We start from the raw sequence: 13,757 nt of genomic DNA, 5'->3' as shown, positions 1-13,757 counted from the left end.
TAACACATTTGTTAAGATGTGCTGAATCCCTGTAGAATCAGCCTTATCAACCTGTCCTCAGTTTGTCTACAGTTCTACATTTTGTGGGGGGATGGGGGGGGTGTTTGGCTATTGATACACCAGGTCTGTGCTTGTTCATATCATAGTAGTGTGTTTATAATGCAGTGTGAAAAGACTCCAAATTATCATGAAATAGTGTAAATATCTTGAATCATGACTGTAAACCTTGCTATCCAGCCCAGAATGTTGTTAATATTTTTTCCACTTATTTATAAAATAAAGCTTTTTACCTTGCTGGTAGAAAATTTTCACTTACAACTTAATTATGTAAAACTGTTCAGAATTGGTGAAACTGGTTTATTGTTTGAACACTGCATTTCATGTATAATTAACTTGGTGTATAATTACAGTATCAAAAGGGAAGTTAGGCCATATCACTTTTAGCTGAAACTAAAAAAATAAGCTAAAAGTGAGAAGCTTTTAGCTAAAGCTAAAAGTGAGAAGTTGAACAATTGCCAAAACCTTCTATGAATCTATCGTGCCTTTCATACACCACTCCTTTGATGTAACCTGAGCATAATACAAAAAAGCATCATGATGCTAATTAAGTTACTAAATTACATTAATAAGGACGTTAAAATTAATTAATCTATTGGACAGCATTAATTATGCCATTAAACTACATAAATTTGACTATTAAATCACTGTGGAAATGATCTTTTGCAGAGCCACATCATATGCCAAGTCACTTGAGTACTCCTGTGTCTCTGAATGACATCCCTCCACGTGTGGCGCAGACCATGGAAAATGAAGATTCATGGGACTTTGACATCTTCAGCCTGGAGGCAGCCACCCTGAGACGGTACAAGACACAGTGGCATTATGAGGGTTAAGTTCACCTCAGCTCAGCTCAACCCAACTGAAATTAGAGCCTTGTTTTCAGTGGGGGCCCTGTTGCAGAGTGAACGAATCTGAAAGACTGAAGTGGCAACAAGAGCTGCTACTAGGTTGTAGTCTGACTGCTGCTGTTTTGCATAGAAAAAGAAAAGCAGCTTATTCTTTTCCCACCAGGCCTTTGACATATTTGGGGTTGAAGATCTTCTCGCGGTTCGGTGTCTGTGAGTTTCTGAGCTGTCCAGAAGCAACATTGCGTTCCTGGCTGCAGGTTATTGAGGCAAATTATCATGCCAGCAACTCGTACCACAACTCCACTCATGCAGCTGATGTCCTGCATGCCACTGCCTACTTCCTCTGTAAGGAGCGTGTAAAGGTAAGTGCATCCTGCTGCTGCACAACATATTACTGTTTCATCGTTATCACATTATTGTCCTTTTACTGATAGAGAAGTCACAAAATATGCAAATGAACCCTCTACCAAGTCAGGCTTTTGATGTGTCTCTGTGTGTTTACTGTACTAAGATGTGTTGTGTTGTAATATTTTATAATAATCCCCGTATTATGCCTGATGTAACTGCTGTGTTAATAAAATCCTTTGACTTAGTTCAGTGTAATTTCATTCTGTAATACTAAAAATTGTCCAGCACTTTTGACCAAGGTGTAATTGAAACAAAAAAGATCATGCACTCACATGGATCACCTGTGACTGATGAGAGATCACAGACTTACCTGGAACATCTGAGGTTGGAATATATAACATATCATTTATGCTTAATTAAGAATCTACAGTTTATGAAGTTAAGACTCAAGAATAACACAAACCTATTCTGCATGCATGCACTTTTCTTTATGGCAGAAGGTGGGTATTTACAGTGGTGAGACAGCTCATATCTATATTCTGAATGTTCCTTTTCTCTCTTCTGAATTTGGTTCTGTATCTATTGTTTGTCATCTTGACCTTTAGTGCAGCTTTTGACACAGGCAGTCATAACATTCTCTTTCTCGAATTTCCATTATTGGCCTTACTATCCTGGCTTAGATCCTATTTGAGAGATGGGTGTAAATTTGTGTCCATTGGGAGCAAGTAATCTAACACTGTTCCTGTTACTCAGGGTGTTCCCCAAGGCTCAGTTTTCTGCCCTTTTTATTTATGATTTACATTCTGCCCATTGGAAACATTCTGTCATCATGGTATAAGTTTTCATTGCTATGCAGGTGATGTTCAAATCTGTCTTAACATCAGTCCCATAGCATCATTTCCACCTTCCACACCGGTTAGCTGTGGGAGTCAAAGTAATGGTTGAGCACTAACTTTCTAAAACCTAAATGCAAAGAAAACTGAATTTTCTCCAGTCAATCCCTCTGCTTTTGCTCGAAACTTTGGTGTCCTCTTTGACTTTTCACCTTTGACCCACATTCTTGACTAAGACTGTATTTTTCCTTTGTAATATTGCTTGACTCCATCCTATGCTTTCTTTTAAAGATGCTGAGATCCTAGTGCATGCTTTCATTACAGCTAAGTTAGACTACTGCAACTCTTTGTTCTATAGTTAGGAATTCTTCACATTCTCCAGTATTTTCAATTTGTTTTTAAGAACTCTACCCACATTACCCCCATTCTTTACCAGTTACACAGAGTAGGAAAATAGTGCATGGTACATTTGACTGCATTTGATGCTGATATTGTTGTAGTGCGACAACAGTCACAGAAACCATTCACTAAATTAAAACAATTTAAAAATGGGGCAAAAAGATGAGGAAGAAAGAAGAAAAATGAGTTATCCTTGTTGAGCCCTAATGTAATCCTGCTATTATCACCATATTTTTAAAAATGTACCAGCAATCTAATTACTGCCTTTTTCATGCCATTTCATGTATTTTGTTTCTATCCAACCCTGCACTTGGAACATCAGAGGTTGATGAAACATCACACACTCACCTGGAAAGTCTGAGACTTATGAGGATGTTCACAGCACTTTAAAAAAGTTGATTGACTCGTTTGCATCTTGCAGCCTTCTGCGATATCATTATCACAGGGCCAGTATTATGATAATCACTAACAGTGCATGGTTCACCTGCTCATAAAGCAAGAAGCATGTTCAGGCAGAGAAGATTTGGTTAAATCCAAAGGTGCCAAACCCCTAGGCTCCTATTTGAAGTCCTCAGCTAATTTGAACTGGTAATGGTAATTCTTGATTAGAAATTAAGCACAAACATTTTTGTCTTCAGATGGTTGCTTGTGAGATTTGTTTACACATGCTATGTTTATATTTTACACATCTTAGAAATGTATATGTATGATCAGATTTGTGTTTAGGATCAGATTTATTTGTGTAAGAACATTTGTATGTTTATGATGAGATTTGTTAGCACATAATATATTTGTTTTAAAATATGATCTGATTTTTTTTTGCATGTATGATCAGATATGTTTACATGTCTGATGGTAATGTTTACCCTGTATGTTTACCTGTATGAACAGATTGTTTGCACACATAATCAGATTTGTTTACGCATATGATTTAGATTTTGGGGGGGTATTTACTGACTATACACTCTACATGTCACTTTTGGTAAGAATGTCAGTGTGCCAACAAAAGCTGATGTAAACCTTAATCGGTGCCAGAAAGACTATATTGTAAACTTAAAATCTCTCTCTCTCTCTCTTTCTCTCTCTCTCTCTCTCTCTCTCTCTCTCTCTCTCTCTGCTTTGCTCTCACTCTGTCATGGTGATTTCAGCAAAGTCTGGATCCAATTGATGAAGTGGCAGCTCTGATTGCAGCAACGGTGCATGATGTGGACCACCCAGGCCGAACAAACTCCTTCCTGTGTAATGCAGGGAGTGAACTGGCCATCCTGTACAATGATACGGCAGTGCTGGAGAGCCACCACGCTGCCCTTGCCTTCCAGCTCAGTACTCGAGACGACAAGTGCAACATCTTCAAGAACATAGAGAGGTATACATACTCTCAGAGAACCCCTGCCCCGTCCACCTACACCCACCCATATCCACACACAATTTGGCACACTTGAACACACTGTCCTGATAATGATGACGCCTGTGGTATCCCTCACCACACAGGAACGAGTACCGAACTCTGAGGCAGGCTATCATAGACATGGTGCTGGCCACTGAAATGACCAAGCATTTCGAACATGTCAACAAATTCGTCAACAGCATCAACAAACCGCTTGCTGCCTTGGAAGAAAACGGGGTGAGACTTGCCGGGCCCATGCACATACGATCGCATGCACACGCAGTCACAAGTGGATGCAGGCACACACAGACATGGGCGCCCGCACACGCTGTTACATGCACATGCAGGCAAATGTACACGCATTCACATGCACACACATGGACAGACACAGTTATGCAAATGTGAGCAAAGGCCCAAATGGGCACACAAGGTCTTAACACACGCAGGCACACACGTGGCATGTTTATGCATCCTTACACATGCATTTCGTTTACAAATCAGGGACATGTATTCCCTCGTTTACATATATACAGAGACAAACACTGGCCTGTTGGTGGGTAGGTGCTAATTTATCAGACTTAGACTTTGATATTCTCATCACTAATTGGATAATGTTTACAGCAGAATTGTGGTTGTGCCGGTTCATAGGTTTGGTTGTGTGTGTGTGTGTGTGTGTGTACACACGCATGTTTTTGTAAGTGACTATGTATGGGTGCATGTGTGTGTGACAGTGAGGGGGGAATGTGGTGTGCTGGTAGCAGGTTTCTCACGCTGGTGTGGAATGCAGCACTGCTTTACCCATAATCCCCAACCCCCTGTCCCACCCCAAACCTACTACAAACCCCAAACTCCTTTTCCCACCCTAACCCCTGTCCCACTCCAAACTTGCCTCAAACCCCCAACCACCTTCATCTTCATCTTCCTCCCAACCTACTCCAGCAAGCATACCCACACCTCCCTGCCTTCTTATAATTCAAAACGTTTCACAAACTACCCAATACCTCTTATAATCTCCCCTTAAAAGTACTGCAGCCAGCCACCCCTGACCTCCTGACTGCATCTACCAGTGCTGTGTATGAGCTACAGTTCTGCTCCCTGCAGGGGAATGGGGACGAGGACACGGTAAAGGGCATCCTCACCGTTCCGGAGAACCGGATCCTGGTTAAGCGCATGTTGATAAAGTGCGCAGACATCTCCAACCCTTGCAGACCCCTGGAGCTCTGCATCGAGTGGGCCGGACGTATTTCAGAGGAATATTTTGCACAGGTCGGCCTCTCAGACATTGCAGTTGGTTAAGTAGGCTGTGTCCTATTGCTGGGAACAGATTATGATTCCCAGCAATGCCACAACCATATCTTGTGTACACAAGAGCACTACTGGCTCTGTGCCCACTCCCTCCCTAAGAGTTCTGCGATGCTGGTCAGTCATGAGCATCTGTAGGGTTATATACACAGGACTGGGCAGTTAGGGATTCCCTCCAAGTGCATTTATTTGAACTACAGAGTGTCAGGAGCAGCCGCTTGAGATGTCACATGGTAATTCACTGCACTATTTGTGGAAGAAACATGTCAGCTCTCATATTCCCAGGGAGAACACTGGCAGAAACATTTGCACTAGTGTGTGTGTTCACTTACACTTACCTCAGGAGCTCTCATCTGAAGGTTCTTCTAGAGTCATATATGTGTGTGTGTGTGTGTGTGTGTGTGTGTGTGTGTGTGTGTGTGTGTGTACATGCATGTGTGTTTTTGAGAAATAGACGGATGAGGAGAAGAGACAGGGGCTGCCAGTAGTCATGCCCGTGTTTGACCGGAATACCTGTAGCATCCCCAAATCCCAGATCTCCTTCATCGACTACTTCATCACAGACATGTTCGACGCCTGGGATGGTACACATGCACACAGCTGCACTCCCATATACACATACACGGAGAGGTCTGATTATGATTGTGTAAGTCTGATTATTGTGCTATCCTTTGTTTCTCTGCAGCATTTGCAGACCTGCCGAATCTCATGCAGCATCTAGATAACAATTTTAAGTATTGGAAAGGCCTGGATGAACGCAAGCTACACAGTCTACGACCACCTCCGGAGTAGCAGTTACACAAACACAAGCATGCACACTCTGCCTGTGAACACTCTGCTTGAGACAGCTCCACCTTGCTCCACCTCTAGTACCTTTTTCTCACTCTTACACACACACACACACACCACACACACACACACACACACACACACACACAAGGTGCATTGAATGGGACTATGGGGTGTGATGCAGGAGAATGGTGTCTGAGATGCAGATGCACTGCAGCGCCCCCTGCTGCTTGAGACTAGGTGCTGCTGGAAACAGCTACGTCTGTGTGGACTCCACAAGAGCTTTCTGTGTACGGCTTTACAGGGTGTGCGTATGTGTGTGTGCGCGTGTGCATGCACACAAGAGAGAGACATCCATGGGGAGGAAACCGAGATAGCCACAGTTTCAATGCTCCAATGGAAACACTAAAAAAAGCACTTCGTCCCTCATCCCTTCACTCAACTCCTGCCTTCACGCGTTAGTTTATTTCTTTCTTGGTTGGTGGATTAAGTGGTTGTCTGCATGGCTTCTGGACTCAGAGCCCTAGAAGCAGATGAACAAGAGCCTGGGACACTCTCATGTAGATGTCAGCGAGCCAGACTCCAGAACTGCTGCAGCTGCACAATGCTCTACTCTCCTTCATACCAAACTATTTATTTTGCTCTAGGTGTTTTCTTGTTTTCTATAGTAAAATTAAAGATGAGAATGGTTTGTTAGCTAAGGAACACATAAGAAAACAAAATGAAAAAATGAAAAGCCAAAGTTGATTAACATACATAAATTATAATCCTATGAGTCTTGTCTGTATTTAATATCCATAGAGTTAAAAAAGAAGCATTAACATAAAAAAAGTTTTTATTTTTTACCGAATGAAGTAGTTTGAATCTTTCTATTGCACTGTAATGGATGAACATATTCTGTCAGATGTGGGGAGGGTGACCTGAGAGGCAGAATAATGTGGGAGCATGAATGTGTGTCTCTCTGTGTATGTCTGTTTGTGTTTGCGTGTGTGTGTGTGTGTGTGTGTGTGTGTGTGTGTGTTTGTTTGTTTGTTTGTTTGCGTGTTCACGCTCCTGCCAATGCCTCATTGGAAGGCAGAAATGCAGGAGATGGTGGGGGGGGGGGGGTTATGCTCTGTACAGCATGGCTTTCAATAAGAGCAAAAATCTGTGAAAATGTTTGGACTTGAAAGATTTTTTTCTCCCAGAAATTTTTATATCTGGTTTATCCTACTGAAAAGATTGCCTTATTTTATACAATATTTATACAGCACATCCCACTGTCTAAATACAAAGGACATCTGGACTTTTTAATAACAGTAAGAAAGTTATGTTACGTAAATCTCAATATTTTTGTATAGACTTTGAATTTTACACTGGAGAAAAAAGAGGCAACCAATTTCTATCTGGAAATTTGTGAAATGTTTATCCATTGGAAGGTGTAAGCAACATTTTGTTTTGAAATGCAGAATATAAAAGAAGTTGTCTATGACCGTCTGTCTACAGAATTGTGTACAGCGCTTCATTTGAGCAGGGGTCATGCACCTGTGTGCCATGGCGCCTTGTGTGATGCAGGCTTGCGGTGGTATGGACACCTAGTGACATTTAACCTGCCTCTGCTCTAAGCTAACAACAAAAATGTTTGAGGTTTTAGTCATTTTAAAAAATCTAAGCATGCCTGCCCTATTCCCGCTAGCAGCAATTGTGACCTTAAACCACTGAATGGGGTTTGTCTCTGTCTCTGTCTCTCTACCCCCCCCCCCCCCCCCCCATCGCTGTTTGTCTCTTTCAAGAGCTCAATTATTCTTTCAATCAGGGCTTGTTTTTATTCTGATTCAACACTACAGCACAAAGAATAGGAAAAAATACAGGAAATAATAATGAAATTGACTCATGTCTTCCTGGGTACATTTTGCAGTTCAGTGCTTACTATGCGCCGTGCTGTTATCCCCACTGCTGCAGTTTTAATGTACACGTGAGCCTCTATGAATCCCTCAGGCACTGATGTGTGAGGCACTGTTGGTCTGAGAACCCCTCTGTGCATAACAAGTAAAAAAATGCTTTAAAAAAGCCTTCTTTTACTGTGAGGAGTTTGCTTGACTATTCCATGCCTCCCTGCAACAACACAAATGCATATGAATTACTCAACCAGCTTTAGATTTACATGTCTGTTGCACATGCAGACACATCTACTTCATCCAGATATGTGTTTGATGCTGCTCACTCTGCTAGATAAGGAGGTAATGGAGGGGATTTGTCTGCCCCTGAAGAATAAGTACTGTTATATAAAAAACTATTAAAATATTTAAAATGTCCAGTGCTTGTTTGATGACCCAGTGATACTCAGGGTTTGTTTTATGAGATTCTGATCCTTCATATTTCTGTTCTGCATTTACTTAGAAAACGTGGTGATAGTGCATGTCATTGTTAACAGCTAATTGTTAAGTGATTACGAAAACCTGGATGGTGTGTGGATTTTAGGGCAGAGACACGAGTATCCAGGATTTGCTTATAATGGAAAAAGTAGGCTTGTTCATGCTATTTATAGATATGATAACTAGGTTTCTAAGCTTTAATCGGATCCTTTCTGTTGTGACTAATTAATGTGGTAACATTACCTAGGCTGAATATCTTAAAAACTCACCTGCAAACTGTCCTACAATAATGTATAGTTTAATTAGCAAAGACCTTCCCTGTAAGGTAAGCCTATAATCTTCAAAACTGTAGCTAAATCCAGGCCTGTTATCTCAGGGTTTCATTTTATGTTGAAGGTACAATTTGTTTACACGTGAGCCATCCTCACTTGTTTGCTTTAAGGAACAACCAGCCAATGTTTGTTCAGTGGAGCCAGATTGGCAAACTGGCATTAGTAGCAGAACTAGGCATACATTTTTAGGGCTGCTGGGAACCACTAGAAGATTCAAATGTGATCTATATTCTTAGATATGTGCATCACCCTCAAGTCATTTCAGTTTTTCCTAACAATTTAACGGTTCACCGAACTTCATCGTAATTTCAAGTCGGAAGGACCTCCAATTCTGCGCCAAAAAGCCTTTTCAGTGAGACCATTTTTCTTCCAGGGAGACTTGCTTAAAACCTCTGACGTACTTCCGGCTGATGTAGTCGCTGCCGTTGTTTCTAGACGAGGCCTAAAAAGCAGTGGCGAGCAGCCCAAGAAACTGAAGTGAAGAAAACCTGATGTATAGCTACGGAATTTGAGTAAACGACTAACAGTTGGAATTAAGTAAATGCAAATGGCATCAGGAACACCGTAAGTTAATGTAATTATTTTTATTTTGGTAGTTTTACCAACTAGCAAAGCTACCTACCTACCTAATCAAAAAAGCTGATACGATAACTAGCTTATCTAGCTAGTTATAGCTAGTCTAGCTACCTTTGGGAGGTTATCTGGCTAGATTTGAAAACATTAAATGTGTTAAGAATTACAAATTCGATGCTTGTTTGCGATGCAAGTTAATGTACAATTTGGTGAGTAACTTGGCTAACGCTAACTAGATAACGCTGGCTAATACAATTTATCTGGTTATCTTAAAATAACCGTTATGCTAGCATTAGCTACGCTTTCGTTCTGTAACGGTTTTTAAATCATGCTAGCTAGTAAAACATTCCAGATGGAGGGTCTGAAGGCAGTCTCTTAAGTTATAGAGTCTAGCTGATACTAACCTCCTATACTAAAGTGCTGTAGCAGAACAGGCCAACTGCTAAGGTTTAGCTGCGGCCTACTACTCCTACCAACACCGCTAGATGATCACCACTGACGTTATATAGCAAATCTTTTAACTACTTCAGGATTTTTTTTTTGTTACGTTTTAGGTGTCTGAACAGTAGATGGGATCAACCCAAGTCAAAGGCAGATATGCTGCAGGGCATTCTGGGAAATGTGTCCCACGCACTTTCAACCCATGTGGCGTCAGCTCCTGTTAGCTCAGCGGGCACGGGTCCGAGCTCAGCTGTCGGGAGCGTGCAGCTCTCCACGGTCCAGACTGCGGCTGCGACAGCAGGAGCATGTGCGCCAACACGGTACTCCTCTGCCGGGAACAATCCTCCACAAGGTGGGGTTGAGATGGCAGCTGCTATGGCTGCCAAAATTAATGCTATGCTGATGGCCAAAGGAAAACTCAAGCCTCTACAGCCTTTGCCCAGCAAGGTACTAGTTTCTGCCCACATAACATTTCTGCCCACATATTACTTTCAGTCTTATGACCTGTGATCAGATGCAGTCTCTCTCTGTCCAGGCACCCCCTTGTGTGTCACTGCCTGGCAGTAGTGAAGAAGTAGTGGTTACTGAGGTGGACATTAATGATGTACCTGTTAACTGCAGAAACCTGCTCACCAAAGGCAAAACCCAGGAGGAGGTTTGTGTCATTGGAACATGAACATTGTATTGAAGTATTGAATTTACTTTGCATAGCAGATACCTAATGTGACTCTGGCCCTCAGATACGGCAGCACAGCGGAGCTGTTGTCTCAACTAAAGGCCTCTACATGAGTGACGCAGAGAAATCCACTAACACAGGAGTGTATGTATTTGTTGAATACGGTCTTATGTGCTTAGTTCATGCTGGTCGGGTATTTTCCTAACTGGTTCTCTTTATGTAGAGAGCGCCCTCTATATCTGCACGTGCAGGGCCGCACTCAGGACGAAGTGAACAGTACGTGACTTTCGTTCTTCCTCCTTAGCAGTTGGACACAGTGAGCTGATTGGTTGGTGACTGACCTGTGTTGTTTCCTCAGAGGCCGTGATGCGGATTAAGGAGATCATCTCGGAGGACGTGCTGCGGGCATCAGGGGGGCAGCAACCTGCTGTGATGCCCCCTGTCCCTGTTTACCCCCAGCCTCCCCGCCCCGTGACCCCTGCACAGCCAGTGCGACCCCACCTCCCCCCAAATCCCCGCCCCTCTAACGCCCCCGTAACACCTGCGCACAGACCTCCACCTCCTCATTCAGGGGTATGTACCTCCCTCCTGTGCTGCTCAGGGCAGGGTAGAGGGACTGTGTGTTTGGAGGTTATGAAGGCGAGGCCAGTGAAGACTATTTGGCTCTTGCTGATACTCACCTCCCACAACAAAAGCAGGGAGAAACCGGCCATGCCGCAGAGGTCTTGGCCTGCACTGCTCCTGCTTACACACACACAGGTGCACACACAGCTTGCATTTACACCAACACTGCTGTAGCCTGAATTCAGTGTAGTGTTTTAGGACAGGGTTTTTGAATGGCCTCAGGTAAAGATTCTACATTACTGTCTCTTTAAAGATTACTTTGGATTCCAGAATTGCTTTTAGTAACAGGCTGATTGGTTCAGTGTTATAGAGGTAGGTTTGGAGGTAGAGCAGCTGAGTGTAGTGTTGTATAAGGAGGTTTGGAGGTAGAGCAGCCGAGTGTAGTGTGTAATTGACTGTGCCTCTGGTGCTGGTTGCAGAGTTTTGTGCACACTAAGATATTTGTAGGCTTGGACCAGTCGCTGCCGACGTTCAACGTGAATGAGAGAGTGGAGGGGCCAAACGGCTCATACCTCCAGCACATCCAGACAGAGACGGGCGCACGCGTATTCCTCCGGGGGAAAGGCTCTGGATACATTGAGCAGGCGTCACGCCGAGAGAGCTTTGAACCGCTCTATCTTTACATCAGGTGGGGCAGCTCAAGCTGTGGGCCAGCATCCCTGAAGAGACACTCCCTCCTCCACACACTTTGCTCATCACATGGGTGTAGTTCCTTTGAGTGACTTTGTTTGCCTTTTCAAAACATTTACAGCCACCCGAACCCTGCTGGTCTGGAAGCAGCTAAGAAACTCTGTGAGAGTCTTTTAGAGACGGTGAGAATTTCTCTGATCCAGTCTATGAACCCACATTCACCCCTGCATTTAATTCCAGCTGCAGTCCTCTAGAATAGCAATGCTATTAGCATTAATGATAAAGGCCAATATATAGGAAGAAAAAGCAATTGGTCACTTCAGACACTGTGTTATAGTGCAATTTGAGCAGATATTCTCAGCAGCTTGCTTACACAATGACTGGTTTATATATGCAATGGTTGATAAACTGGAGGGCTTGTTTTTTGTGTAGGTGCGGGCGGATCATGCACGTATGCTGTCTGTGTACACAGCAACCGGTTCCACACAAGGTGCTGCTGCTTCAACCTGCTCCAGTTTAACAATCCTTCCTCAGATGTGTGATTGAGATGTTAACCATTTGGTCTGTGTTGCTGGACTGTAGTGTACCCAAACCAAGGATACCCCACTGGCAGCACCTACAGCAACCAGTCCTGGTATGGCTACCCCAGTGCTTACCCAGCATACCCCTCCTCTGGAAGCTACTGGAGCAGCTCCAATGCCCCCCCCAGCCAAGCCAGCCTCTCCTCAACCCCACCCTCTCAGGGCATGGTGCAGTATCCTGTATGTTCCCGCCAACAATCCACTTTTCTCTTACAGGTCAGTCTTCTGCACTTACATATACTCTCACACGCAAATACATTTGTATGTTTACAGCCACTAGGCACCATATTAAACACCAAGTCTCTTAGTGTCTGGTCAGTCTATCTAATGTATGAAATTCCTTAATAATTGTTTCCATTTTTGTGGGTGGGTGTGTGCATCAGGGGGAGGGAGGAGCATCAGAGGAGGTGCTGAATGATGACTCAAACAGCCCCAAATCCAGGAGCCCAAAGAGACACTTTCTGGAGGACGGTGACGAAGTCCAGGAGGTGCCAGAGGTAGGGGTTGTGGCCAAGCATACATGAGGAAAGCCATGAATGTCATCACTGTGTAGCTCTAAGTGGCTAGTAGAGTGCTAGCCAGCCATAGTCTCTTGGTCATGTGCTGCAGTAGCCATTTGATTCATCTCATTACAGTGCTGCAGTTTAGTTGTGGATTTTTTGGAAATGATTTGCTTACATATGTCTGGATCAGGACAGTCTGGTTCTTGCATGCAGATTTGAGATGGTGTTGATCACCAGGGGTCTGATCAGATAAAGTGAAATCAGATTTGAGGTCATTTTATTTAACTGTAGCTGAAGGTCTCCTCTCTTTCTCGCTCTCTCTCTCTCGCTCTCATATATATATATTAGCAAAGCAGTCCTAATGCTCCAGTGAAGACTATGTCAGTTAGTGACGGGAGCAGATCAGATGGGTAAGTGTTCCACATAGTGCCCTATAATGTAAATGTGTTCCTTTCCTTTCAATTTAGTTTCACCTAATTATGTTATTTACTCATAAGCCTAGGTTATCTCTCTTCCCCCACCCCCCCCATGTGTTGCACTGGTCTATATTTGTACTTTGTGTGTGTGTGTGTGTGTGTACTGAATGGGTTTAGAATACTGATGCCACCACCTCCACCACCAGTATCGATTCTCCCAGCAGTGCGAAAGAGACAGAGAGACCCTGAGAGTTTGGATCCAGCTCACCCACACCCTGGTACAATCTACTTCTACACATGGAGATAGACAGACATATCAACTACTGTGTAATGCATACAGACTCTAGTAGAATCATTGTAAAAATCTGCTTGTATTTCTGCTCTGCTTTTTCTTTTCTGCCATGGACCAAAACTTCAGTGTCACAGCATGCAGAATACTCTTGACTTCATGTCAGTAACGTGATCTCTGTCTGTCTCTCCCTCAGCCACTGTGGAGAAAGAGGAGGGGAAGAGGTTGAAGGTCACAGACTCCTCTGGACTTGTCCCATATGGAGGAGACTCCTCGGATGAGGAAGAGGAGAGGACTCGAAGTGGGAAGAAGAATAGTGCATAGTAGATTTTTTTTTTTTTAATTTTTTTTTTTTTTTTTTTTTTTAAACAC

General features: G+C 43.3%; 2 protein-coding genes across 10 annotated transcripts in view; both read left to right on the top strand.

The window, feature by feature from the left end:
* The window catches only part of pde8a (phosphodiesterase 8A), a 48,125-nt gene extending 38,205 nt beyond the window's left edge, over positions 1 to 9,920 (top strand). For 7 of the 9 annotated variants that reach the window (XM_081715952.1, XM_027009884.3, XM_081715951.1 and 4 more), the window contains 8 exons: positions 727 to 862; positions 1,072 to 1,270; positions 3,637 to 3,854; positions 3,980 to 4,112; positions 4,977 to 5,141; positions 5,632 to 5,761; positions 5,863 to 9,216; positions 9,780 to 9,920. In XM_081715952.1, coding sequence (XP_081572078.1) covers positions 727 to 862; positions 1,072 to 1,270; positions 3,637 to 3,854; positions 3,980 to 4,112; positions 4,977 to 5,141; positions 5,632 to 5,761; positions 5,863 to 5,969 — 1,088 coding nt within the window. In that variant the 3' untranslated portion in view covers positions 5,970 to 9,216; positions 9,780 to 9,920. Of the gene's footprint in view, positions 1 to 726; positions 863 to 1,071; positions 1,271 to 3,636; positions 3,855 to 3,979; positions 4,113 to 4,606; positions 4,708 to 4,976; positions 5,142 to 5,631; positions 5,762 to 5,862; positions 9,217 to 9,779 lie in introns of those variants that run through there. The other 2 variants (XM_081715954.1, XM_081715958.1) reach the window with 2 other exon arrangements.
* On the top strand, positions 9,823 to 13,754 carry LOC113577287 (KH homology domain-containing protein 4-like). The gene is made up of 13 exons (XM_081715393.1): positions 9,823 to 10,113; positions 10,202 to 10,321; positions 10,407 to 10,486; positions 10,566 to 10,618; positions 10,701 to 10,915; positions 11,362 to 11,594; positions 11,718 to 11,778; positions 12,029 to 12,086; positions 12,179 to 12,393; positions 12,561 to 12,674; positions 13,029 to 13,090; positions 13,274 to 13,374; positions 13,582 to 13,754. Exons 1-13 carry the CDS (start codon positions 9,823 to 9,825, stop codon positions 13,707 to 13,709), a joined length of 1,731 nt encoding a protein of 576 aa, XP_081571519.1. The 3' UTR covers positions 13,710 to 13,754.
* Positions 13,755 to 13,757: the final 3 nt, after the last annotated feature.

The sequence above is a fragment of the Electrophorus electricus genome, chromosome 6 (genome assembly GCF_041902795.1).
Source record: "Electrophorus electricus isolate QZ-2024a chromosome 6, ASM4190279v1, whole genome shotgun sequence".
In the NCBI taxonomy this organism is placed as follows: Eukaryota; Metazoa; Chordata; class Actinopteri; order Gymnotiformes; family Gymnotidae; genus Electrophorus; species Electrophorus electricus.
This window is presented reverse-complemented; position numbering and strand designations above follow the sequence as displayed.

Coding starts and splice junctions, on each gene's coding strand:
- LOC113577287 (XM_081715393.1), top strand. CDS start 9,823: ATGCTGCAGGGCATTCTGGGAAATGTGTCCCACGCACTTTCAACCCAT. Junction 10,322..10,406: donor AAGGCAAAACCCAGGAGGAG/GTTTGTGTCATT, acceptor TCTGGCCCTCAG/ATACGGCAGCACAGCGGAGC. Junction 12,394..12,560: donor AATCCACTTTTCTCTTACAG/GTCAGTCTTCTG, acceptor TGTGTGCATCAG/GGGGAGGGAGGAGCATCAGA.